At 36.2% G+C, this 27705-nt stretch overlaps 4 protein-coding genes across 5 annotated transcripts; 2 read left to right on the top strand and 2 right to left on the bottom strand.

Moving 5' to 3' along the window:
* Window positions 1–469: 469 nt before the first annotated feature.
* On the bottom strand, window positions 470–4592 carry LOC125223456 (uncharacterized). The gene is made up of 5 exons (XM_048126617.2): window positions 3693–4592; window positions 2852–3615; window positions 2689–2778; window positions 934–1710; window positions 470–846 (listed from the first exon to the last, which is right to left on the bottom strand). The coding sequence occupies exons 1-5, from the start codon at window positions 3775–3777 to the stop codon at window positions 727–729; spliced, it is 1836 nt and encodes a 611-aa protein (XP_047982574.2). The 5' UTR covers window positions 3778–4592; the 3' UTR covers window positions 470–726.
* A 4034-nt stretch (window positions 4593–8626) lies between these two features.
* On the bottom strand, window positions 8627–12700 carry LOC125219057 (kinetochore protein NDC80 homolog). Its single transcript, XM_048120919.2, has 4 exons — window positions 11534–12700; window positions 10232–10478; window positions 9078–9224; window positions 8627–9001 (listed from the first exon to the last, which is right to left on the bottom strand). Exons 1-4 carry the CDS (start codon window positions 12646–12648, stop codon window positions 8786–8788), a joined length of 1725 nt encoding a protein of 574 aa, XP_047976876.2. The 5' UTR covers window positions 12649–12700; the 3' UTR covers window positions 8627–8785.
* Window positions 12701–17819: 5119 nt separating this feature from the next.
* Window positions 17820–21023, top strand: LOC125219027 (histone-binding protein MSI1-like). Its single transcript, XM_048120869.2, has 6 exons — window positions 17820–18252; window positions 18959–19285; window positions 19396–19548; window positions 20282–20406; window positions 20484–20579; window positions 20676–21023. Exons 1-6 carry the CDS (start codon window positions 17908–17910, stop codon window positions 20902–20904), a joined length of 1275 nt encoding a protein of 424 aa, XP_047976826.1. The 5' UTR covers window positions 17820–17907; the 3' UTR covers window positions 20905–21023.
* A 3070-nt stretch (window positions 21024–24093) lies between these two features.
* On the top strand, window positions 24094–27181 carry LOC125223743 (uncharacterized). 2 transcript variants are annotated; one of them, XM_048127027.2, is made up of 3 exons: window positions 24094–24343; window positions 25523–25613; window positions 25880–27181. In XM_048127027.2, the coding sequence occupies exon 3, from the start codon at window positions 25883–25885 to the stop codon at window positions 26960–26962; it is 1080 nt and encodes a 359-aa protein (XP_047982984.2). In that variant the 5' UTR covers window positions 24094–24343; window positions 25523–25613; window positions 25880–25882; the 3' UTR covers window positions 26963–27181. The 2 variants fall into 2 exon arrangements, with proteins under 2 accessions (XP_047982984.2, XP_047982983.2); XM_048127026.2 differs by lacking the exon at window positions 25523–25613 and having other exon boundaries at window positions 24096–24343.
* Window positions 27182–27705: the final 524 nt, after the last annotated feature.

Here is a 27705-nt window from a genome sequence, read left to right on the forward strand (position 1 = left end):
CAACTATGCAGACACATGGCGACTGAAATCTTCTGACTCAAACCATTTCCAACCATATCCTATAAATGAATTTGGTATAGAAATTTTTTCCAACAATACACCAACTTTAAATTCATTTTTTATGTTTTTTTGAAACAATATCAAATATGGTGTTACCGCAAATATTTTATGAGACAAATTCTAAAATGGTGCAAATTTTGAGTTTGGTGTAAATGGTTGGAGTAAAACTACTTTTTAGTGTGACATATACCCAAAAATGAGTTTAAGTTTAGTGTAAATGATTGGAGTGGTTAAAAGATAACATCTCACTAATTGATTTGTGATTCATTAGAATTTGAAGATTATTTCTGCTAATGAGTGTAAACAAATTTTAATCAAACCAAAGCTTGCGAATAGCATACAACCTAGTATTACTAATACTTAAAAAAGAAGATTGAATGATACGAAAAAGAAGGGAGGAAAAGAAAAGTATGAGTAAAATTCTTGCTTTTCTATGCATTTGTGATTAGATAAAAGAAAACATAAACTGTTCTATTCATGGAAAAATAAAAGGAACCCAAAACTGTCAAGACTCTTGGAGTAACTTGATAAAAATCTATTTCTATTCTCTTTACTCAAATCTCAGAACCCAGAGGGAAGACGGTCATTGGAGGCGATCATAAGTAAGGATCATCGATGACCTCTTCATCTAAACAAAAAACTCTGGCAAAAATAGCATATCCGGAATCAAGGTTTACGTATATCATCTGATGAGCTCATTTCATCGATACCCTCAAGTTGCGAGTCAAAAGGAGTCAGGAGCTGTACAATCTGCAGTATTCGAGGGGACGGGTTTGAATTGATGTACTGCAGCAAGAACACACTTGTTTTTAGTAAAACCTAAGAAGTAAGATCACAGGATTTAGCATTTATAAGACTGAATTCCGAAATTACCTTAGTCAAATCCCTGTAGTAAGCAGTGATTTCTTCTACTGTAAGACCTCCCTCGTCGTTATTTTCCTCCCAGCCCAGAGAACGAAGGAAAGCAGCCTCTTCCTCCTCAGGAAGGATAAGGTTGGAGCTAGGATGCTTCTTACCATTGCTCACACACTTTTGTACATCAGAAGCATCACCATTGCAGATTGAGCCAGGTTTCTCCTCAGACAAACGGTCTACATTTGGGCCTAAACTCAATGGCACTTCCACGGGCTGACTCGTGGCGGGCATGACATCCATTTCAGCATTCTTATCAGAAAATGATGGTGACGTGGATGAGCCAGTGTCCAAGTCAGAAGAGGCATTTTCAGTAGCTGAATCAGCAGGTGCAGGGTTCACCATAGACTTCTTTCTCATTAGATTAAAAAAATCATTTCGACTTCGAGCTTGAGAGGTAGGTCGCTTCTCCAGCGAAGTTAATACAGGCTTACGGTCAGGAACTGCACTATTAGGGGGGACCTTGGTTACTGAAGAACCAGAACCAGAACCAGAAACAGACGGAGAAGCAGCAACAGAGCTACTACTTGTTGGGCTCAAGTTGTCCTTTACAACAGGGATGACACCATTCTTTTCCCGGACTGGCTTAAGAACTTGGAGCTTTCCAACATTAGATGCTTTTGAAAAATCACCCTTCCCTGGTCCACCTCGAGGAGACTGATTTACAGGAAGTGATGAGGAGATGGAATGCTGCTGAATACCCACTTTGCTCTTCGGTTTGTCAGAAAAATTCAGCACCTAGAGCCACATTTAGATAAAAATGAGTAGCATATTCGAAATGAAGAATTAGATGGTCTTATATAAACTGTGAACTACACATTATGGGCAGTTAAATACATGCAGATTGGTTTAAGATCCTTCTTGCAATCAATATAGAGGGCGTCTACTATTTGAAGGATAAGATGGTTAAAGAAGCTTAAAATTAATCAATCCATCAAAGTAAATGATGGATTAGAAGCAATCATATCACTCAAAGTAAACACCCCCTAAAGTGTACCACAACATGAATGTGTTGGAAGCATGACACAGCAAAGCCTCACAAAGTGCAGACACCAGAAAATAAAATGTACTGTATTTCATTCAAATGTGCTGAAGATCTTACTAGTGACACTCAACTTACAATTTTATATAATGATCATTGATTTTATCCACTCGAGAGTCAAGATGGTTAGACTAAATCACAAAATTACGATCTAGTTCATCAGTTCATTCATTCGTATTTCTAGGATACTCTGTTCCACCCTCAAATGTCATAATGCAAGACCTCCACATCTGTTTCCTTCAACATCAACGATAGTCGTTGAAGTGAATACCAAAAGTTGATCACGTTAAGACATTCATAGCCCAACAAGGCATTTTTACTACTTACAAGGCATTAGTAACAAAAAGATATTACAACATAAAAGATTTAGTGATTGATTGTGTTAAACTTAATGACTGAAGAATCTAAAAACCAACTCTATTAAAATCAATACAAAAATTTAAACAGCCAAGACATCTTCTAGAAACAAATTACTAATATTTTCCTAATTTCTCCTCAAGAGGCAAAAGCTCAAAAAACATGTGCATTAGCAACTTGGATCTTAGATAAACTTCATCATTATGAAATAAAGAATGTTGGCACAACTGCCTGTATAAAGTATTGTTAATGAATATAATTTGAAATGTCCAGTTCCCGTTAAGTGTGATAAAAAGAAAGGATGATAAAAATCTCACCAAAGCTTTTGGCATTGAGGGAGTCACTGGAATTAATTGCCTAGATTGTTTGATTGCCAGCTCCTCTAGTCTCTGAGCTCCAACAGATAACTGAAACATGAATACCGGGCATAAGTACACTGTAAAGGATATCGGAATTAATGAAGGATGACAGGGGACGTGCCTGTGGGGCAGTCTGGGCACGACTAGGACCCTGAGCCACGGCTTCTGCCATATTGAGACTGGTGGTTGAAACTAAAGATGTGGAACTTGATGCAGTTGCTTGGAGCACAGATGATGCGACTGTTCCATTGCTTTCAACTAACACAGGAACCTCCGCCAAAGCTGATGTCCATTTTTCCCCGCCTAAAGAAGCTGAGGTAGCAATAGGTAAGCTCTGAATAGCAGTACTTAAACCAGGAGATGGCACTCTTCCAATATCTGACACGACTGCTCTTTCATCTACTCCCAGTGATGGAAAATCTCTCTCAAAAGCAGCTTTGCTCACCCCGACAACAGGGCTGCCCTTAGTAGGCAAACCGTTCGATATCTTTACACTGGCACTGCCTGAGTCAGCACCAACTTTTTTCGGCCATGCATCTCCATGCTTCCCAGATATCATGGACTGAGAACGTCTTAAACCATCCCTCTCAAATTTACCTAATGAAGGGTCTACCAGTGGATCTGAAACTTTCCGATGCCGGCGCCCACCCAAAAATGAATTGTCATGGTCACGATAATCATATGTGCCCTTCTCCCAGTCCCTGTCACGCTGGTTCCTCCCAAAACTATTGTTTGATCTAAAATTACCAGAACTGTTGCTACTAGAACTCTGTCGGAAATATGAAGAAAAAGTAGTTCTTTCAGAACTAAAAGATCGTCCTAGATCATGACCATTACCATTCAAAGAGGACTTATTCCTAGCAGCCCTTGATGCTAGGTGATCATCTACAACACGAAAAAAAACATTTCAGAAAAATGCCACAAACATCAGATAGTATGATACAATAACATAAAAAAACTACCTGAATGAGATATAGAGCTTCCAGAAGTCGAGTTTCCAGTATTTTTCAGCCATTCAGGTACTAACGATGGCTCACTTCTTTCCATAACTAAACATTATCACATAAAAATAAAAAATAGAAACAAATGCAACTGTTCTTCTCAGATTAATAGCCACGTGCCGCGTCCCAAAAGCTCAATTATATCAGTGTCTTCACTACAACCAAAGATCAAATTTACTAGCTTAACGAGAGTTAAAACTAATTTCCACACCACATCTATTCACTAGGCCATCAATTCTCACACCAGCACCCTAATTTCATCGCTTAGCAACTTGTTATCCGCGACGCCAGCAACCGAATCACACAATCAGATGAATTTCTCCAAGCAAAACTGACAATCACACGATATAAATTGTGAAATTTGAGTCCAATTAGATTACCAGCACCTCCACACACACACAATCCAAAATTCCGAATTTCACCAAGCAATTCACTGCCGATATCCCGAGCTTCTCAATGTTCAACAACAACAACGCATAAGCAACATAATCCAATCAAAACCACCCCACTCGAAAAACAGAGCAATTCCTCAAACAGAACCCCAGGGAATAACGTAATAATTTCAAACCCTCACCATCAAATCCAGTAACGAAATCCTAAATCCCTAGGGTTTCGTCACTCTACTAACACCCAAAAATATCCCCAAAATAATCAAATTAAATACTGTCCGTAGCTATCAATGACTAAATAAACAGACTGAACCCCAATTTCTATGATTGAAATCAACGAACCGCGAATTTGGTGGGGGTGTGTGTGAATTGTGTTGCGAGTGAGGAGATTTTGTGTGTGTTTTTGGAGAGGGGAGAATAGAGATAGAGAATTTGTATGTATATGCGCATGTATTTGCAGGAAGTTTTTGTATGTGTGTGCGTGTTGGTGTGAGGGAGAGTCTGTTTTATAGCCCTATTTTTCTTCAATATTTTATTATTATTATGTCATTCTCCTATATCTACGCAGCGGTAAATTCTTTAATTTTTTTTATATTAACATAGAGTTTTAATAGTATTGTAACTATGTATTTATTTCATATATTAACTATAAACTGAACAATATTTTTATATTAATATATATCGCGGGCAAATTTGTTAAGTAAGTAGTAGGAGTAGTATTTTCTACGACTAACATTGTGATTATCTTCAATGGCCACAAATTCGTTGATGGTCTGGATAATAAGTTGTCGATCAGTTTTAAGCAACGCGATCGAGATTAACGAGTATGTTAGAATATGGACGTGGTCAACGAGTATGTTATCTTTTAAATAGGCCGGTTGTTATGGAGTCATGTGAAAAGAATCTTATCCTCGATTGTAGTGTGTGATAGAACAGATATGAAATTTATGGATTAAATAAATTTTTGAAGAATGAATGCTAATCTTCTGTAACAAATTCATCTATTTAGATCACAATATACTTTAGAAAAATAATTCCACACAAATTGAAAATAGTAAAAAATTGTAAATTCTAAAAGTGCTTCATTAATTATGTACTTTATCAATAAATTTAATAATTGAATTACATTATTATGTGTAATTTTTCTAATAACTAGTGTTAACACCCGTGCTATGCACGGATCATGTGATTTTCATTATTAAAGAATAATAATTTTAGAAAGTGCAACATGAATAAGAATAATATCATATGTAATTTTAGAGAAAAAAAATATAATTCTCAAGTTTCATTCTAAGTAAAGCATTTTGTATTCTGCATTAGATTTTATATTTTATGAGTTGAGAGGAGAAGGATAATGTATGAGATATGATATAGTGGAGATAATGATAGTTACATTATAAAAAAAAACGATAATTAGGGTAAGAAATCCACTCCCTGACCCCCCACCCTAAAAAAGAAAAAAAAAATTGTATTGCTTACAATGGGACAAAGGGAGTAAATACTACTAATTCTTTACTCTCTTTGTCTCATTAAAAATGAAACGTTTTTCTTTTTTAGTTGTCTCATTAAACGTTTCCTAAAATAGGTGTCCCTTATTGAGTGTTTCCTTATTACACTTAAATTATTAATTAAATTACACTAATTACTCAATTCTTAATTTACGGTTCAAAAAGAAAATGTGCGAGTAGCATGGGATGGAAATAGTACAATAATTGTGTTATCATTATAGTAATAATTATATTGTTTACAAAATAAAGAAGATTAAGTAATACAATTACTTTATTACGTGAAGTAGTGGAAATGAATTCTAAGTTTTAATAAAATAAAAATTGGAACTAAGCATTGTTGAATTTTTTGGCCTGATTAGCCCCAAACCCGAAGGGTTAGGGACGGATCTTGCAACCTGTCAGAATAACCCAACAACCCGAGCGGTTGGCCCGATTGACATTCCTATTTTCGATATTAGACTGAGATAAAAATACTAAAGTAGATCTTTGAAAAACAATATCTAGGGGTGAGCATTCGGGTTTCGGTTTGATTTTTTGCCAAACCGAACCAAAACCAGAATAAAACCGAAAAAAAACATATATATAATATAAAATTAATAATATATATAATATATATTAGGGGAGTCATCAATTGCTAACTCGTAATTTAATTGCTAACTACAACTAATTTAAGACCATAGGATTTTAGAAAACTTGTGGTCTACAATTTGCTAAGTGTAATTTTCGGTTTTATTAATTAAATAAAAAAAGATAAAAAAAAACTAACAAATTAGGGTTTTGGATGAAAATGTCAATATAGTGCTTCGAAAATATCAATGTTAACACAATGCTTTGAGAATGTTAACACATTGCCTATATTGACATTCTTCATGTAATATAATTTACTATTAAATTAATAAATATAATAGAGGATTAAAACATTGATCTCTACGACAATTACAAAGAGAACTAATATATTCTAAGAACATATAGGATTGAATAGTAAATTGCAATCACATCGAATAATTAATCTACACTTTATAATATTCAATTTTGATTTAATTAAAACTTCTTTTATCTTATTTAAATAAATACTACTACTAATTATTAGTTTATGTTTTCATAAAAAATATTTATATACTATGTAATGTTAAAGCACTAATACGTAGAAATTACATAATTTGTGCATGATAAAGTAATTATGTATATTATCCCAAGGAGAACACATACCAATCCAATCGGCGCCTCCTAACCTAGTCAACACACCGCCGCCACGTCTATCTTACTCCATCTCCGATTCAACCTGTCTTGCTAGCACTCTCAATTCGGCCATCTCCAGTCTCGCCGACCTTCCCAAGACGATCCTCTGCCTCCCGACGCCACACTGTCAACGGCCCCATCCGCATGCAACCCAGAAACGCTCTTCTCTACCACTGTCAACGGCCCCATCACACCGTCCCGACTAAGATCTCGGCAGCACTCCGGCTCACCGTCGCATATATGGATCCGTGCCCGTTTCCTGACCTATTATTTCGACAATTTTTCTTACTCTTGGCGTGTTCAATTCTATTTTGACTAAGAGTAATGCCAATATGTTACATGTTCAATTTCTAAATCCAGTTTCATGTTGTAATCTTCAATTATTTGTAAATGGCAATGTCTGATACAATTTCCAGTTGAGCTTGAATTTGGGCTTTCAGAAAATCAGTCTATACAACAAATTTCGTCCAAGACGAAGAATTTATTAAAGAAAATAAGATTATTTACCTCTTCACTTTATTCTCCGTTTTTAGTTGTATTCAAAGTTGAATTTATGCTGCATTTTCCTTGTGAAACTGCATCTTTTTCTCTTCTACTCCTTTGTGTAAAAGATTTTTCATACTATATTCTTTTCAGCTTTTCGACATCAAGAATGAATTTTTCTCCTCCCTTGTTGTCTGAAATGATTTTAACTTTACTCCTTTACGCTTTTCCACTGCAATTCTTCAACTGGCTGAGAAGATGTTGTAGCAAAGCCAAGTATATGCACACTGTTTTCTTTGAAAATTAGAAAAATACTAATGCCATTCTCCTTTTTTGCAGTCTAACAGATCTTAGGACTCATGAAGAATGAGTTTATCCAGTGAAGAAAAATGGATACGACACAAATAATAGTACAATAAAATTAAATAATAAAGACAACAAAAAAACAACTGAAAAAAATAGCCAAAATCAGATACAAACGCAAGGGAGAAGCAGAAGTATGTAATTTTGGAGAAGAGAGTGAAATGGACATGGAAAACTAATTGATGGTGATAGGTATTTATAGAAAAACTTAGTGCCTTTGGCTCTGTTTTTAAATTTTAATCAAATAGTCACAGTTTTCTAAAATCGTAGCTTGTATGGTAGTACTCTGTAATCTTTCACACTTTTCCAACATCTGCACACAAATGCTCCCAAAATAAAAAGCTTTCACAATAACCCATGCCATGCTCTGTCTTTGGCGTGCAGAGTAAATTTTTATTACTATCAACAGTTTTCCCGCCAAAAAGGGCAGAAGGGGTATTTCTGAAAAGTTTCACAAAACTGTCCCTTTATATATTGATAGATTAAAGATTTTTTTTTTCTCAAAATCTTGTACAGATCAACCTTATAATACGATACTTATTAATTAATAATAATAACAATACTATATGCATGTCAATCAAATAATTAAAAAAAATATCTTTACCTATTGTGACAATATAATACTGATTTTTTATAATAAAACAACATAACACTTGGCAAAATCATGAATTACATACTCGACCACTTGCGGACCCACATGTAAAGGAGGAAGAGCTTTAGCCCTTAATGAACCTAATTTTCAATATTTTTCTATTATAAAATTATAAAATTTATTCATATTTTGAGCATATTGATATATAAAAGCCCCTAATAATAATTTGAATTACATGAAAATTTAATTTTACATAAAATTTTGAAAATTTAGCCCATACTCATATTTATTTCTGCGTCCGCCCAACTCGACATCTTAATATTATCCCAATAAAAGAAACATAATATAAGTGAAAATACATTGATCTCATTCCTATTAACCAAATATACACACAAGAAACAGATAACATAAACAACGATTTCTCCACTTTAGCTAAGAAACTCAAGTGAGTTAGGATGTTAGGGATCAATTGTTCGAATCCTAAACATCGTGGCCATGTGACGGACGGTACCCTTTGTAAGTATCCGCAACGGCACCAGCAGTTTCCAGCAGGTCGGTCCTCATTCGTGCAATTTTCGAGGCTACGTACTCCTTGTATGCTGCAACTGAATTGATCAAGTCAAAGAGTTCCCGAGCACACAACTTAACATCTTCTTCAGTTTGAATCGTGTCTTCGTGCAGCCCGGCCTTGGAATTCTTCATCAAAGCAAAACAAGGAATGAAGAGAATGGTCTTTCATGTGAAGGGAAGCAGTATAAGAGGTTGGGATTACCTTCAACAACTCTGCTGCATCTTTTTCAACAACAGAGATGTGCTGAGCCTTCGTTTCAACTTCCTCTACCATCTTTTTGGCTTCTGCTGCACGTCTAGAGATATACTCTTGCATTTCTTTCGTCACTATGTGCAACTGAGACTCAACCTATATGATGATGATCAGACCATTCATTAAGATATACTCAGACACTATGAGTTCCAGAAGGTGTTTCATCAAAATCACCACTAGATGTCATAGCACAATATCCGAAGAATAGAAAACATTACTGTTGAAAGGGCCTAAGAGGGAGACTATAATGAACATCTGTAGCATAATTTTATGACAATACTAAGCTCAAAGTCTATAAGACACCTATGATACAACACAAAGCACATGCAAGTATATGTGCATCTTAAGATTAATAAACCAAATTTTAGCAGAGCTCCTGAAATAAACCATCAAAATTGAACTCTTCAATCAGTTGAACCTATTAGGATGCCAACTGGGCAAACTTCAAGATTCTATGTGAAAAAACACTAAGGAAAAGCACAATATGGCAACCGCGATTTAGCCAGGATATCAAACAGAATAAATAGGATGACCTATGACCACACAAACATTTGATATCTTTACCCCTAATTTCTGAGTAGCGGTAGTAGCCTATTACAAGTTATATCTGCTTCACATAAAGCAGCTTCCTCACTTCACATGAACTAAAGGAATAAGGTAGAAACTAGAAACCAAAACACATTATTTAGTTCTAATATAATTTGGAAAACTTGATGCACCTAGTATTAATGGTAAGACCATTTTTTTAAACTATTAAGTCATTTTCATAATCTTTTGTGGTAAAAATTGGCACTTGGTAGAACACAATGACAAAAACAGGACCAATCTTAGCTATAAACCAAGCCTGTTACATGACTAGTTGAGTCTTATTCCAAGTTGCATAGGGAAAAATACAATAATGCTACTGGACATAGACTAAACCACCTTATCACGCTCTATATTCCTGGTGCTGAATGCATAATTGTAGTACCCCTCATTTAAAAGGAAATTGATGAATTGTTGCTAAATGAGCAGCTTACATGCATGTTCTTGGGACAACAAGTGATGTGAGCATAAGAAACATTGCAAATTAGCTACTGTTAAAATCAAATCTACATGTTTACCTCATCATTGTGGGACTGAAGGACAGCAATACGATTCCGCTTATCCTCCAGCTTAGCAGCATTTTCACCTGATCGTGGCCGAAGAGAAATCAGTTCTTCCAATTTCTCCATTGAACTCCCTTTTATTTCCTCAGCAAAGGCAACAAGTGCGGGCTTTAGTATGCTCTTGTAATCTGATCCCAAGACCTCAGCTGGTGTGGACCCGTCGGCATGCAGCTGATATTGAAATCCATTTCCAAGCTTCAACCTGGAAATGAGTTTTAAACGAAAATAGAAATAGTTAATGGGTGGCTGAATCAAATGGTAGTTTAAAGGAAACTAACTTAACCCCTGGAGGACAAAGTCATTAGACTTTAACTTGTGCAGAGTCTTTAGAAAACAAAACTGCTAGGGTGGGAAAAATAAATGGATAGACAAGTTTTCTACCAGTAAATAAAAGTAGAGAAATATTTTATAGTTTAGTTGTCTTTCCTACCTCTCTTCTACAAGGTTGCAGTGGATCAGGAAAAGGATCATTATTGTCATTCTTTTAATCTAAAACTACAGTGGAACTTCACTGCAGAGTATACAGAAGAGAGTCAAGAGATATGATGAAACAAGACATTTCTAGAGAGAATTTTACAGTTGACAGAGGCAATCTTATCTGAGAATACACTACACTACTCAAAGTCAATAAAGATGATATATAACTACCACTCGGTAGTATCATGCTATCTTATATAGTTGGCAGAGGCAATCTATACTGAGAAGTACATCAAATACCAAAAAGAAAATTAAGCTAACTTACAAGCATTCGGCCGTCACTCCATACGCAAAGCAAATAAATTTTTGCACAATATGCAGGAGTAAATAAACATGACATCACATAAGCGTGAGTGCATCATCACCTAATCACATATAAAAGGGTTTCCAAAGACACTTGGGCACTACTAAACTAGAGCTGCAAATATTAGTCAGCCTCCAACTGCAACAACTTTGTAGAACACAATTAGTGGGTTCAAGTTTCCCTTAACCCCTTGAGACAAAAATGTGAATTTACATACACCAATAAGCATGAGTGGATCATCACCTCACCACATATAAAAGGGCTGCCTAAAACACTTAGGAACTGCTATACTAGAGCTGCAAGTACTAATCAGCCTCCAATAGCAACAACTTAGTTGAACACAATTAGTGTGGTGGTTAAGTTTTCCTTAGCCCCTTAATACATAAAAAGTAAATGTACAAACAAAAACAGCATTAGGAACTAGTTTATGCAGTTTACGAGTAATTAATGGAAATGACAAGAAGAAGAAGAACCACCTTCTAATAGTTTGGTTGCATTCCATCAAAAGATGCTCGAGCTCCTTAAACTTATGCCCTATCTCAGAATCGAGCTCCCAAATCTTCTCCTCCCAGCCACTTCTCCCAGCCTCGGCCTCCTCTATATTACGCTCCACAGCCTGTAATTCTCGTTTCATTCTCTCAGCATCTCTCATATTAATCCCCTGTTCCTCAATCTTCCTCTTCAACTCCTCATTCTCATCGCAAATCCTCTTCCGTTCTTCCACCTTGGCCTCCAATGCCCTCTCCTTCTCCACTAGCTTCTTCTGCACATCCACCAAATGCGCGTCCAGCTGTCCGATCATGTCATGGAACTTCGTCACGTCCTTTTCTACAACTGCCTTTTCCTGCTCCAGAACCTCCTTCTGACTCGGGCCCTTCTTCAAACTCGTCAATTTGGCATCCAGTTCGTTAGCATTTTCATCAACAGCCGTCGCATTTTCCCCCACTTTCTTCCTCCACTCTTCCAGCTCACTTACAAACTCCGAATCCAAAGCATCCATAGCCTCATCATCTCCCGCAATGTAGAGCAGATAACTGTCTACATTGTGCATCAACATCTTTCCACCCTCAAGTTCAGGAGAAGAATTCAGTGTAGAATCCATGTATTGAGCTAATTGAACAAGCCAGTGGATAACCGCAAGCAAATTGGGCCATGAATGCGGCGTACCTGGGGCGCGCAGCGCCGATTTGTTCAATTTCAAGGGGCATTTGAGTGATTTCAACGCGTGACTGAGATCCTCGTCGATTTTCTGCGAAGCGAAGCCGAATTGATGCAGTAGAAGCTTTAGGGTTTCGGTGATGTCTTTCGCGGAGGGCAAGGGAGGCTTGAGCGAAAAGGGGGCGGATTGAGAGGCGAGGTAGGAATTGATGGTGCGGAGGGCGGAGATTTGGTAAGATCGGTCGGATATGTTGGCGGCGGCGGCGGAAGGGCGGCCGGCGGAGGCGATTGAGGGGAGGCTGCTGCAGAAGCTGGCGTCGGATTCGCGGCGGTTGACAGGAGTGGTGATTGACTGCCAGGGATCTGCTGTGTTGGTGGGCGTGGGAGGTGGCGGACGGGATTCAGCCGCGCGGCGGCGGCCGGCAGCTCTCATCGTCGCAGATTGGTATTTGGTTCAGATGTTGATTTTCCCTCCAAAAGAATTGATGAATGATTTTATGATTCAAATTTTAAAATTTTTCAGGGTATTTACGGCCTTTTTTTAAAAAAAAATAATAATAAATTTACACGTATACGAAGGAGGAAATTACAAGTCTTGTGGGCTAAAACTTAAGTTACACAAGTCTGCTGGGCCTTTTTTAAATTTCGATTTTGGGAGAGACGCATGAGGGCCATGCGTCACCAAATTAATGAAACGCACTGCAGTCATGCGTTTTATTAAAAGACGAATAATCTTCATGCGTCTTTCAATGTACAACCTCATTTAATAAAATAATGCAAAATTTGAAAATTAATCTCAAACTTTCCTAATTATAGTTTTAGTCGAGCCTTTAATTTACATGACCCCAATCTCTGTCTTCTCCACCTTATTGTCATTTTCATTTTCACTTTCACTTGTTCTCAAACATGAATAAGGGTCTATTTTGCAAAGACAAAACGCTCACTTAAATTATGAGTTCTTGATTCAAACATCCACTGTTTTTTTTACTCTTCTACTTTATTTTCTTTTACTCTACTGCACTTCCTAAAATGTTATGCCCAAAAGGAGTGGCTCACTTTAGGCGAGACAGAGGGAGTACTTAATTCTCGTTGCGAATTAATTCTATCTTTTTCCTTCTGTCACACCCCATTTGTTTGATTGAATGATTGAGAATGAAAATAACTTGTCAAATGAAAGAGCTATTGGAATAAAATAAAATTAACTATATTTTTGCAGTGAAAATATCTAGATATTATCTAAATCTCAATATTCTGTACTAGAATTCCTAAAAATGGTCTATATTTTTATCAAAAAACTCTAGATGTATATTCTAATAATAATCTCAAATTTCTGTAGTAGAATTCCTAAAAAATGGTCTAGATATTTATAAAAAAATCTAGATGTATATTCTAATAATAGAGTATAGAATTATAGAATATTGAGGAATGCCTATATATGTGTGTCATTTCATTTTGCAAACGTTCTTAAGTTCAAAAGTAAAGTGTTTTTCAGATATTACACTAATAAAAGATAAAAAGTCAAAGACAAGAATTTCATTATTTTCTATAAAGCAAAATAGTAGTAAATTATCCAAGTTGCTCAGTCTAACATCGAGGTGGGTTGGTTCGGTATAACTTACCAAAACCACCATATAGTTATCAAAAATTTTAAACATATGGTTGGGTTGTTTCGGTATAACTTACCAAAACCACCATATCTTGCATTATTTACCAATTATGTTTGTCTATGCATTTTTAAATTTTTTTACTAATGTAGGTAAATAATAAGACTCTTCAAAGCCATGTCATGGAATACGAGGACATAAAGATAAGTTTGGACTTGTTTTTCATGTTCATGGGTACAAGGTGGTCTAATATATAGGCTGACGTATGTCATGCATACCATGTTCTGAAACAAGGAGGTCTTAATGATGAACACATTGTTGTGTTCGTGTATGATGACAATGCTAACAATGTTGCAAAAGGCGTACCATTAATCTCATACCTTCCTCCGGAAGTACATTAATTCAGCCTCCCATTAGTTCACATCCGACTGATCATACTCATAACTAAACTTGCTCCTAATAGGAAAGGTGGATGCACCAGTGTGGCTGCATCAGTGTTTGAACCCATGAACACAGATAGTGTGTCCAAACTTATACTAAGGTTCCCATATTTCATTACCGGCGGGTCCTATTTTTCACCTACATTAGTGAACTAAATTAGACATGGATTTGACTTTTTAAGTTTAAGTTTAGACATGTGAGTTTGAAACCACTTACCACTTGATATTGTTGTTCTAGCGTCCTCGTGCGGTGATCGTGGGACTCCTTATTAATGAGGGCATAAAAAAAAGATAATTAGCAAAAAAACAGCAAAATGTTACCACGAGTAATAACGTACGTGTCTTCCATCTAGGTTGTACTATACGCATCACCAAGGCAGATATCATATTCATCGGGAGCGCGAGGGCCAAAAACAGGAACACAATGTGAACAATATATTGATTTGCTACTCTCATTTTCATCTGATGCAACCGTACCATAAATGTATTTTTGTTGATGTGTGCTTAACTTAATCAATGAAGTCGATCTCCAAATCTTGGTCTACTTGACATAGACACATAGTTCCTTGTTCTATTTCTTTTATTTATAGTAGTATAATTTTGTTAAATTTATCCCTATTAATACTAGTATATTCCACCACTCCAGTCGCAATTCATGGCTAGCTCCAACGTGTCGCCGTCTCTGATAAAAGTATGTCGGATGTGCCGCCCTCCCCCGCCGTCTCAGATAAGAGTATGGCAGACATTGTGCCGCCTTCCTGAAACCACCTTTTGATTGTATAGTGAAGCAAATGATGCCGGTGCTTGCCGACTTCTTGAAGAAAGGTTTTGGTTTGGACGACTAACTCACTCCATTGACACCGACGTTTTACAACCAAAAGTGGAGAAGGCATTCCTAGAGCACGGACACTGTTTGATTAATATACCTGTATTTGTTGTTACAACATTTTGGTTCAACTGGTCTAACCATGAGGATCTGCACTGTTGCACTCTACGTCATCACCGCCTCGATCCTCTCTATAACCGCCTTCGTCATTACCTTCTCATTCCTCTACAACCGAAGCAACCATGTCGAAGAGACTAAATGAGTTGTCTTGGTGGTGGCAGAGACTAAGGGATACCATAATTATCGTCATCAGGTTCTTTTATAAATAGTATTGCTTTTGTTAGCTCTGTTGCAATATGTGAAATTTGTTAACCTTGCATCTCAAAAGTGTGTGTTATTAATAGTATTGCTATTGTTAGCTCTGTTGCATAAGTGAAATTTGTTAACCTTGCATCTCAAGTGTGTTATTAATATTGTATTTAAGTGAGCATATGACCTACTTAATATGCGTTGGTCAACTTATAGTTTTGCTTAATAGAGAAAAAATGATTTGGATTGTAGCTTAATTGTTTTAAATTATAGGCTAATGTATGTCACGCGTATCAACTTTTAAAACGAGGTGGTCTTAAGGACGAAAACCTAATTGTATTTATGTACGACATAATAGTTGAGTGTTATTTTAATCCAAGACATAATAGTTGAGTGTTATTTTAATCCAAGTCGTGGAGTCATCATCAATAGTCCTCATGGTGCGGATGTCCATAAAGGAGTTCCCAAGGTTACTCCTAACTTCCTTTGTCCAATTTAACATAGTTAACTATATTTTTTAATTTTGAGTTTTCAAATAGGATTATACCGGAGTTAATGTTAACGCATGTTTTTGTTGTTCTTCTTGGAGACAAAGCCGCAGTTAGGGGGGCGTGGAAAAGTGGTAGATAGCGGCCCAAATGACCGCATTTTTTTTATACATGACCTCCCATGGTGATGTAGGGCGTATTGGTTGGTATATTTCTCTCATGTTAGACAAGTCAAGGAAAACTATTTTATATACTCATTTAACTTTAAACAAAATCCGTTTCTTAGGCATGCCTATCAATCCTGCGCCGAAAATTTGTACGAAGTTCTGGAGAAGATGCATGCTTATAAGAAATACAAAAGTCTGGTAAGCCTAATTTATAGAAACTACAAATGCGATCACCGTAAACTCCAACTTCTCACTTAAATCCACTTTCACCGATGGAGACAAAATTATCATCATGGCATCGGTGAAAGTGGATTTTAGTGAGAAGACGAAGTTTACGACACGTATGTTATTACTCGAAATCAATATATCAAGTGGTACTATTTTGCTGATTGTTTTGTTAATTATTGTTTCTTTTTATGTCGTCATGAACATGAGTCACACGATCGGCGCACAAGGATGTTGAAACAACAGTATCAAGCGGTAATTGTTGTTTCAACCTCATAGTAATGCTTGAAGTGAGTTGATGCATTTCTTACCATTTATGCTTGCTCATACATTTTTTTTTTATCTATTTTCACTAATGTAGGTGAAGAATAGGACTCGTCGAAGTCGTGTCATGGAGATATTAGTAGAATTCATAAAAATTGGTCTAGATTTTTTTCTTTTTTTTGCTAATGTATGTATAGAGTAAGACTCTTCAAAGCCATGTCATGGAATACGAGGACATGAATAAGATTGGACTTGAGTTTTCTCTTAAATTCAATTTATGTATCGTGTTCTCATACCTGTGTTTGTATTGTCGTCTTATGAGTGTACAAAATGGGTTATTATTTCCTAATATGTACAAAAAGAACTTAATCGGTGTAATTATGGAAATATAGCTCAATAAATACAAGAAATGTATATAAATAATCAGGGATGCGTTATATTGCTAACTCTGCTAACTCATCAATACAATGTATTAAAAATGTCAATACATAATGAACACATTATATTGAAGTTCAACAAAATTATGTGTTGACATTTTAATGTCATCGTGTTGACATTTTTAATACACTACATTGATGAGTTAGTAAGTTAGCAACTTAAGAAAGTTAGCAATTGATCACACCCCTAGATAATCATAATTAATTTCTATGAAAATTAGCATTGAATGAACACAAATCAGAAATCCCCAATACTATGTTTTGTCACAATAAACTAAACCCTAACAATATACTTAGTTATTTTTATCTCAAATTAAACCCAAAAATTAATGCAAAGTAGTATTAATTTACAGTCCAACAAATGCAAGGAAATAACAGAAAAATCGAATAAAAGAGTAATTATTATATATATGGACTGAGCCAATAAAAAAAAAGTACACTATCACGGTTTCAAAATAAATTTTCATTATAAAAATTACTCCCTCCGTCCCCGATTGAGAGTCACACCTTTTCATTTCGGTCCGTCCCCATTAAGAGTCACACTTCATTTTTACCATAAATAATAAATAGGTCTCACATTCCACTAACTTAATTCACTCACATTTTATTATAAATAATATAAAAAAATGGGTTTCACGCTCCATTGACTCTTTCAACCAACTTTTTTTTACATTTCTTAAAACTCGTGTAAAGTGATTCGCGAGAAGTAATTAGGATTAGACCTTCCCAATCTTGCACATGTGAAATTCAATTAAGATTGGGCCTTTGAGAAAGAAGCCCATCAAATTACATTCATATATATAATTCCTTTACAAAACCAGAAATTAAAAAAAAAATACAGAATCTCTCTTCTCTTCTTCCCTCCAAACTCTTCTTCCAAACCCTCCCCAAAATCAAAATCCACCTTCAAAAACCTCCACTTCTCGGCGAAAATGGGGAAAGACGAGGACGAAATGCGCGGTGAAATCGAGGAGCGCCTGATCAACGAGGAGTACAAGATTTGGAAGAAGAACACGCCGTTCCTCTACGATCTGGTCATCACGCACGCCCTCGAGTGGCCCTCCCTCACCGTCGAGTGGCTGCCCGACCGCGACGAGCCGCCGGGGAAGGACTACTCCGTGCAGAAGATGATCCTCGGCACCCACACCTCCGAGAACGAGCCCAATTACCTGATGCTGGCGCAGGCGCAGCTGCCCCTCGAGGATGCCGAGAATGACGCTCGCCAGTACGACGATGAGCGCTCTGAATTCGGCGGATTCGGCTCCGCTAATGGCAAGGTAGCTCTCTCCGCGAGTTCAGCTTGATTTTGTTTTCTGCTGAGGACTGTGTAAATGTGTAATGTTTATAACCTAATTTTGATGTTTCCGATTGTGAAGATCTCTACTTGATCACTGCAGTTGCTTGGGAGATCTAATTAGATTGTAATGTATTGATGTTTGTGTAAATTCTGCATTTATGAGCATTTCTCCCTGTGAAATTAGTAACATGAATTGAATGCTGAAGCGTGATATGTTAGATATGCGATAATCTACCCCTTTTTGGAATTGATTTACTGTTCATTTTTCTGCTGCTTTGTGTTGTGCTTTGTGTTCGGGTAGTTGGAACTTCGAGGGCTATGTGATTGCTGAAATTTGTGTTTATGACCTAATTTGTCCGTTTCCGGTCATGGCTGATGATCTCAACTTGATCACTGCTGTAGTTTGGGAGATCGGATTAGATTGTAATCTATAGATGTTTATGTAGATTCTGCATTTATGAGCAAAGCTTTTCTAACAGGGGATCGGGAGTGGGGTTATTGGTGGTGGGTCCCTCTTCCAGTAAAATCCTTCCTCAATAAGCTTGTATATATGAAATTTGACTGTAATAAATTCCAAATCGTTAGTGGTTTTTGATGATGATGCGACAATCAACATATTTACTGTTTGTTTGATATTCGGTAAAAGCGTTTGTTGATTGTGGTACACCACGTGTTATTACATGCAGGTGCAAATTATCCAGCAAATTAATCATGATGGCGAGGTGAATCGTGCTCGCTATATGCCTCAGAACTCATTTATTATTGCCACCAAGACTGTTAGTGCAGAAGTTTATGTCTTCGATTACAGCAAGCACCCATCTAAGCCTCCCTTGGATGGTGCGTGCAACCCTGATTTGAGGCTTAGGGGCCATAGTACCGAGGGATATGGTTTATCGTGGAGCAATTTCAAGCAAGGCCATTTGTTGAGTGGTTCAGATGATGCCCAAATATGTTTATGGGATATAAATGCAACTCCAAAGAATAAGGCTTTAGATGCCATGCAAATTTTCAAGGTAAATAAAAGATATTCAGTGTTTGTCCATTCCATCTCTTGTCCTAAAGTTGTGGGTTCTTGCATGTCATGATTTCATTAACTCAAAGCTACTGTATGTAATGAGATCAGATTCACGAAGGAGTGGTTGAAGATGTAGCATGGCATCTGAGGCACGAACACTTGTTTGGATCTGTTGGAGATGATCAGTATTTGCACATATGGGATCTCCGTAATCCAGTAATGAGCAAGCCTGTACAATCTGTAGTTGCTCATCAGAGTGAGGTAAGTGCCTTATTTGGTACTCTTTAAAATGCTGATCTTGTGGATGCTCATCTGTAACAAACATCATATTCATTTATTTTTTTTTGCAAAAAGAGGTTTTATGTGTTTTGAACTATTTAAAGGAAAAAATATATTTCATGTCAAGGTGTTTAGTTGGCAGAGAAATCTTTGTCACAATTTTCCAGTTTAAGTGCAGTCCAGTGAATAGAAATATGATTGTTAGAAAAAGAAAGTATATAAATTTTTTGGGGCTAATTGCTAAAAAATATTTGGCGAAGAAACTAACTACCATGGAGCGGGAAAAAATCAAGCCAAGTCATTTTTTCAGTTGTTGGAATATTTTTGGGCACCACTGGCATCACCTAGTTTGCTACTACGCGAAAAGTGGTCTCATTATTCAGACGATCTATAAAGCATGTCTAAAACTAAAATCGTGTCCAAGTTTGTGAACTTTTGGCAATTAACCATTTCTTTATCAAAGTAGAACTTGCACTACTAACAATCGATTGTCAATATTATTTTTGCCTGGAGTACAATTCGAAATGCTCATGGTGCATCATGGAACTAACTCTATAGTGCTTTAGGATTATTTTGGAATATAAATACACTGATTTTCTTGCTTGCATTTGTATTCATTAATGGGGATGTGCATTTCATGTAGTTTCCTTCGCTTCAGATTTCTCCTCCCATAATTGTGTACTTGAACAAGTTATTTATGATTTGCACTTTCTAGGTAAACTGCTTAGCCTTCAATCCGTTTAACGAGTGGGTTATAGCAACCGGATCTACTGACAAGACTGTTAAATTATTCGATATGCGAAAGCTTTCTACTGCCCTCCACACCTTTGATTGCCACAAGTAAGCCATTATACATTTATACTTACCTTTTGTACATTATCTCATTTTAATTGAATCTTCTTTAACCGTAACAACAGGGAGGAGGTATTCCAGGTCGGATGGAATCCAAAGAACGAGACCATCTTAGCTTCTTGCTGTCTTGGTAGAAGATTAATGGTCTGGGATCTCAGCAGGTAACATCTCGCCTCTCGGGTCTGTTTGAAATGGCAAAGGATTTCATGATTATAAATGTGTAATACTATTTATACGTCTCTCTAACTCTCTGACAGGATTGACGAAGAACAAACACCAGAGGACGCAGAGGATGGGCCGCCAGAGTTGCTATTCATCCACGGTGGCCATACAAGCAAGATATCAGACTTCTCGTGGAACCCGTGTGAGGATTGGGTTGTTGCTAGTGTGGCTGAAGATAATATACTACAGATTTGGCAGATGGCGGAGAACATCTATCACGACGAAGATGATCTGCCCGGAGACGATGCTCCCAAGCCTTCCTAGTTCACAAGTGACCAAGATATCCATACATGTACTATGTTGTGGTAATTAATTCGGCTTTGATGTATCATTAACTTTGAGTATTTAAATCACCTTTTGATGTTAAACTAATTTTCCATCAAGCTAATTGTTGATTTGCCTGCAATAATAATAGAATCATTTAAATATAAAGGATGAAACTCGTGAAGTATGACAGAATTTTGATCTTAAACTAGAAAATCCAACCATCGGTGAGTTTGCCTGTGTAACGTCTCTTTCTGATAAATGTTCCACTTTGACTTATGAAAAAAAAGAAAGAAAAGTGGGATGTGACTTGTGAGTTTTTGCATGTGTTTTATAACATATAAAGAAATTTAAATTGAAAAATTTAGTTGGTAGATGATCATTTATGATGATAATTTTTTTATAAAAAAAGATATTCTTTCTATTTTTGTTGGTCTCATGACAAAAATTCACTTTTATGTACTCCCTCCGTCCCTTTGTAGATGTCATACTTGGGAAATGCCACGAGATTTTAGGAAATGCTATTTTGTGTATTAAGTGATGAGATAAAATATAATTTTATAATTATGTGAGAGGAAACTTTTTCTAAAAGTGAAATGTGACATATTTTGTGGGACAAACTAAAAATGAAAGTGTAAATCTACTATGGGACGGAGAGAGTATGATTTTTCTTGTTAACGAGGTGACTTTATTTAAATTTTATTATTTTTTTATCTCTCTTATTTCACTATTTATGTAATTTGTGTAATAAAATATGTGTCATCTTAAATTGTTTATTTGTATTGACGGATGAAGTATGAGAGTGATCAATTGCTAACTCATCATTTAATTGCTAACTACAACTAGTTTAAGGCCATAGGATTTTAGAAAATGTGTGGTCTACAATTTGCCACGTGTAATTTTCGTTTTTATTAATTAAATAAAAAAAGATTAAAAAAACCCCTCCAAATTAGGGTTTTGGATGAAAATGTCAATATAGTGTTCCGAAAATATCAACACAATGCTTTGAGAATGTCAACACAATGCTTTAAGAATGTTAACTCATTGCTTATATTGACATTCTACATGTATTATATTAACATATTTTATATAGTATATTGACATTTCTGCTTATACGAAAAAATTAAAAAATTTTGAATTTTTTTTCAAATTTTGACGTCGGAACATATGCATGTATCCTTATGAAATTATCTTTAATTTGATATATGTTATATGAATTTAAAGTTTTGGGATTTTTTTAAAAGTTGGGTATAACTAAATCTGTAGTTAATTGACATTAATACTGCTATTGCTATTTTTTAGAATTAATCATATGGTCTTATTGACGTTTTTCGTTGATTGTATTGACATTTAGAGATTAATGATCTAAGCTCTTAATATGAATATCTAATGGCTATTATTTAATTGTAGTTAGCAACTAAGTTACGAGTTAACAATATAACACTTTCTCGGACGAAGGATATATATTTCCAATATTATGAGATTATTTTATTTGGCTATAAAGACGAGGAAAAAGTAAAATAAAATTGAGGAAACGTGAAAAATTTAAAGTATCAACTGTAAAATTGTTAAGTCACGCAAAAGCGTTACTCTATACTTCTACTATGGTGTATTAAAATATTATTAATAGCTTTCGTCGTCACTCCATAGTCCAGCCCACTCTCACAGCTCCGAGCGTGCTCAACATTTTCTCAACTTACTGTACGAGGGTCCATGAATAGGAGTCCTGTTTTTCTATTTTGGTTTATCCACGAATATAAGTCCTGGTTCATAATTACCTTAAATGGTAAAAAGACTCCACATTCCACCAACTCATTCCACTCACATATCATTTAAAACTACTACTATTATATACAAGTGGGACCCCTATTCTACTAACTTTCTTCCACTCACTTTTCTTAACATTTCTTAAAACCCGTGCCGAATAGAAATGAGACTCCTATTCGTGGACGGAGGGAGTAACTGTCATTTTCTATACAGCGCGTGCATTGTGTCTTCTATCTCACGCGTGTAACCACTAATTTTTAGTAATGGAAAGAGTTGCGTACAAATGACTATCTCTCCCCTCTTGCATGAGCTTCCAAACACTGCCTTTTTTGTTAGAATATTCTCTTTTATTTTAGGAATAATTGATTATTTAATCAAAATTAATGTGACAATCAAATATAAAGTGACGATAAAAATAGAATAATGTCATTTTTATTTAAAACATTGTCGTTTATTGTCACTTTATATTTAATTTTGTCGAATTCAAAACAGATCAAATTTCAACTAAAAAAATGAAATGTGATTTAAATAGGAGTATAAATTATGTCATATTTTTACTTGAGCTAATAATGTCTTGATACAAATATTTGTGTAGAAAATTTATCCATTAAGTTTGTATTATGTGTATAACTACTACATATTACTAGTATGTTAGAATTAAAAACAAATATTATTGTAGGCAAAAATGCATAAATTTAATAAATTCACACTAATTTAATCTAGTTTCTTTGCCTCCACAAAATAATGATTCAATTATTTGTTAGACTCAAATATAATCACTAGAATAGAATATAGGAGTATAATAATCGCATGTAAAATTGGAAAAGTAGACCATGCGAGTTGAATTATTATAAGATAGACATAATAACAACATAACTGGTCAAGGTCTAATCTTCACCACGTGTTAAGAAAACCCTCAATCTGTATATGAATCCGACCTGCTACATTTAAATCTAGAAACGACTTTGACGGACACATACTCGTTAGCAACACAATCCCATCCGTATTGACATAATACATGATGAACACAAACCTAATAGTATGACACAATATCCATTCATCTCGCGTGTATTCTTACTCGTTAGCAACATAATTCCATCCGTATTGACACCATACATGACAACACAAACCTGATAGTATGACACAATATCCGTTAATTCCGCGTGTAATCTTACTCGTTAGCAACATAATCCAATCCGTATTGACATAGTACATCGACAACACAAACCTAATAGTATAACACAATATCCATTAATTTTGCGCGTATTTCAAAAATATCAAATTTGGATCTAAGAATAACTTTTAGGTACAAAAGTTATAATAAAGTAAAGATGCGAAACAGTTGCTTTATCACAGGCACAAACACCTGCTTCTGTTTCAAGTTAGCCAAACAGAGCCTTATTATTTTTCTTTTATTTTCTTAGGAAAATAAACATAATTACATCTAAATCTGCTTTTCCATAAAAACAAAATGTTTTCATCCCATTTCTGTAAATTGATGCTTCACATTTTCTACAAATTTTCGAAAATGGCAGCTCTCTGATTTCCCCACGACCTCTCCAATTCCCATGCTTTTCTACTCCACTTTCTCCCTCTCTCAGCCCTAATCACTTTTTCGTATCTCAATTTTTGATTTCTCCAGAAATCGAAGAACCTACCAGCTAATTATTCGGTGAGCATTTCCGGTTAATTTTACCATTTAGGCATGATTAACTGCGAATTTGAGATGCTAATTGATGGTTAAATCGGCGAGGCGCATGTGTTTTGGTGAACTGATTTAAATAGTATTGTTTGCTGGCTTTTTCTGTATTAGTTTATAGGAATTTTCCAATCTAGTACTAAATTATTGATAGCGATCGATTTCGATCGATTGAGTTGTGAAATTGGGTGAAAATTAATCGATAGGCTTATCTGTCGCCTCGCGTGATTCAGCTCGTGGCACGTTGCTTCGTGGTTTAGGTATTAGTTAGCATGTTATCCGAATCTCTCTTTCATAAAATATCGTTTGTGTGTGTGTATATGTGAATCTGAATCGTGATTTTATTTTATAAAGGTTGAATTTGTTTTTGCGTGCATATAATTATAGTGGATGTGCATTTTGGTTCATCAACTAGGATCCTGATTTGCTTTGTTGATAACGAGGTGGGTTTGTTTTTATCTTTTGTGGCTGAGTTCTGGTGTAGAGTTTTGGTGTTTTGTGCAGTATTTGAATTGCTTCTCGACTCACTGGTTTGTCAGTTGAATTGAATTGTGGTTATCGAATGTTGGGCTCTGAGGTTGTTCTATAAGAAATGTGATTTTCGAACGGTGTAAGATCTGGTCGGATGAAATTGGATTGTGAATTTTGTGTTTATGTTGTTGGGAGAATGATGTTTTAGTTTTTGAAATGATTCTATTGACTTATGTTTGCTTGAATTAACTGCAATGGCCTTTGGTGGTGATATCATCCCCTTCTTTCAATTAATGCATTTACAAGATGTGCTTTTGTGACCTTAAAATTTTGGTCTTTAGTCTTGTGAAGGCTGATCAAGTTAGAGTTGGTTATGAGAATGATATTTTATTTCATGACTTTTTGGACATACATGCATTTTCTAGAAATTTATGTTTTGCACACTGATGCTGAGAAGTTATAAAAAAATTGTCTTTTGCTTGTTTTGATTTTGAAAGGATTAATAACTTTTATTTATTTGATATTGAGTTGGAAGTTAGGAAATTGTCTTTTGGAAGTGGTGCTATTGTGGTTAATTTGCATTCCCATGATTGACATGTTAGTTGGTTGGATATTTTCACAAGTTTATATTTTTCCACTTTTCCTCATACAAGTTTTTATTGTCAATTGCTGCATCTACAGTTCTCTTGTTTGCTCTATTTTTTGTTTGGGGGTGAGCCATGGGGAGGAATCTAACAAAATTTAGCAGATTCGATTTGGGGAGTGAGCCAAGGTAATGGCACTATAATGAGGTGATTTAATCTTTAACCTATGTATGTGCTTGCTTGTGAACTCAATTTTTAATGAGGTGAGAAGAGTAAACTATATAGTATAACGATAACATTTATCTGTATCCATGTATTTTGAGCTGTTGAACTGATTATTTTTATACATGTAGTTCCAATGTTTCATGCCCAACTGCCTTTGACTTAATAATGGATGCTTTTGTGAAATCTATCGTGTTTGTTAAGATTTCTATGTTGTGTGGGTGTTGTTTAGGAAATGGCAAAGGGCACAAGAGGTCGACGCAGGATTGCTTCACGTCAGTGCAGGCCATCGCCGTACCCCCTACCATCGCACAAAGAAAAGGACACTTGCTCCAAGGTAATAAAAAACGACTGGGAAGACGCCACATGCTCAGTCTGCATGGAGTGTCCTCACAATGCAGTTCTTCTCTTGTGCTCCTCCCATGACAAGGGATGCCGTCCTTACATGTGTGGGACCAGTTTCCGCTATTCGAACTGCCTTGACCAATACAAAAAGGCATATGCAAAAGCAGTGCCATCTGAGAGTGGCCCGGTCCACGGTTTACTTGATAGCCAAGTTATTGGTCCATTTTCTGGACAGACTGCGGAAAAGGGTGGTGCTGCAGAGGTTGCATGTCCCCTTTGCCGGGGCCAGGTGAAAGGCTGGACTGTAGTACAGCCTGCGCGAGAGCAACTCAATGCCACGAAACGGAGCTGCATGCAGGAAAACTGTTCATTCGTGGGGACATTCAAAGAGCTGCGGAAACATGTGAGGGCGGACCATCCTTCTGCTAAGCCAAGAGAAGTGGATCCCACTCTGGAACAGAAGTGGAGGAGGATGGAGCGTGATCGGGAGAGGGATGACGTGATGAGCACCATAAGAACATCAATGCCTGGGGCAGTGTTTTTTGGTGACTACGTGATAGAGGGAGGTCAATACGAGTTGGATTCAGACGAAGAGGAGGGCTTCGACATTAATGCCATGGAGCGGAACGAGGGCATTGAAGTTGGCGTTAATCGGAATTTGATGTCTATGTTTCTCTTTCTGCAGGCCTTTGGTTCTGCAGGCAATGTCGGATCGAACAGGCGACAAGAGAGGGACGCCAACCCCACCACTGTAATCGACAGGGGATCCGTGAGACTGCATCGTGACAACACGATTAATGGTTTCGAGTACTCTGACGAAGACAGTGAAAACGACGATGTGATTGGGAACGAAAACGACGGGAGCGGTGGTACGTCTCTGATGGGGCGCCTGCGTCGCCAAGGTAGAGTCATTTTGGGGCGGTCGGGGCGGAGGAGAAGGAATAGAGAGATGAATCAAGGTATGAGATAGCTGTAAAACCTTTCAACATTTGCAATGCACATTTGCTATTTTGCGATGATCCATTGAATTCATGAGTTGTAAGATACTATTATAGGATAGCTCAGGAATATGGATGAAGAAACTTGCCATCGTGTAATTTACTTTGTAATTCATGATTTATTTGTTTTGTCATGTTGATTATTCACTCACTCGTGAGTATTTACTTCAAAGAAGAATGTAATTTCTACATCACTCTCTCTTATGTTTCATCTGAAGTGGTGATTCGACTGCTTTTTAATAAAAAATCACTTCAGCTTTGTTTCATTTGAAGAATTGATTAGATTGCTTTTTGCTGTAATTAATTGTCTATATATATTGCCCATAAATCGAAAAAAATTCACAGAAATGAACTGAGTTTGCCTGGTAGTTTAGTAGTACCATGAAATTGGGCCTTTTCCATTTCCAAATTCGTGGGCATGAAATTGAGTTTTATACCCATTTCCAAATCAATTGATTTGTACTACAAAAGCGTTTAAATTAGATTTCAATGTAATATTTGGAAATCCAAATATTCACTACATCGCTTCTTTCTCGTATTACTTCTTCCGTATGTGAAATGTTGTCCACTTTGCTTTTTACCACTTTTGATAAATGAAGCTTACTTTACACTAATTCATTACACTCACATTATATTACTATAAAATAAAACTAATATATGGAGTATATGAGAACTCATATTTCACTAATTTTTTCCACTCAATTTTTCTTCACAA

The sequence above is a fragment of the Salvia hispanica genome, chromosome 1 (assembly GCF_029641045.1).
Source record: "Salvia hispanica isolate PSC_SH4W2 chromosome 1, Shi_PSC_v1, whole genome shotgun sequence".
NCBI classification, from domain to species: domain Eukaryota; kingdom Viridiplantae; phylum Streptophyta; class Magnoliopsida; order Lamiales; family Lamiaceae; genus Salvia; species Salvia hispanica.

Coding starts and splice junctions, on each gene's coding strand:
- LOC125219057 (XM_048120919.2), bottom strand. CDS start 12,648: ATGAGAGCTGCCGGCCGCCGCCGCGCGGCTGAATCCCGTCCGCCACCT. Junction 9,225..10,231: donor TTCAGTCCCACAATGATGAG/GTAAACATGTAG, acceptor ATCATCATATAG/GTTGAGTCTCAGTTGCACAT. Junction 9,002..9,077: donor ATGCAGCAGAGTTGTTGAAG/GTAATCCCAACC, acceptor GCTTTGATGAAG/AATTCCAAGGCCGGGCTGCA.
- LOC125223456 (XM_048126617.2), bottom strand. CDS start 3,777: ATGGAAAGAAGTGAGCCATCGTTAGTACCTGAATGGCTGAAAAATACT. Junction 2,779..2,851: donor GTGCCCAGACTGCCCCACAG/GCACGTCCCCTG, acceptor TTCATGTTTCAG/TTATCTGTTGGAGCTCAGAG. Junction 1,711..2,688: donor CCTCAATGCCAAAAGCTTTG/GTGAGATTTTTA, acceptor ATGTGGCTCTAG/GTGCTGAATTTTTCTGACAA.
- LOC125223743 (XM_048127027.2), top strand. CDS start 25,883: ATGGCAAAGGGCACAAGAGGTCGACGCAGGATTGCTTCACGTCAGTGC.
- LOC125219027 (XM_048120869.2), top strand. CDS start 17,908: ATGGGGAAAGACGAGGACGAAATGCGCGGTGAAATCGAGGAGCGCCTG. Junction 19,286..19,395: donor ATGCCATGCAAATTTTCAAG/GTAAATAAAAGA, acceptor TAATGAGATCAG/ATTCACGAAGGAGTGGTTGA. Junction 20,407..20,483: donor CACACCTTTGATTGCCACAA/GTAAGCCATTAT, acceptor CCGTAACAACAG/GGAGGAGGTATTCCAGGTCG.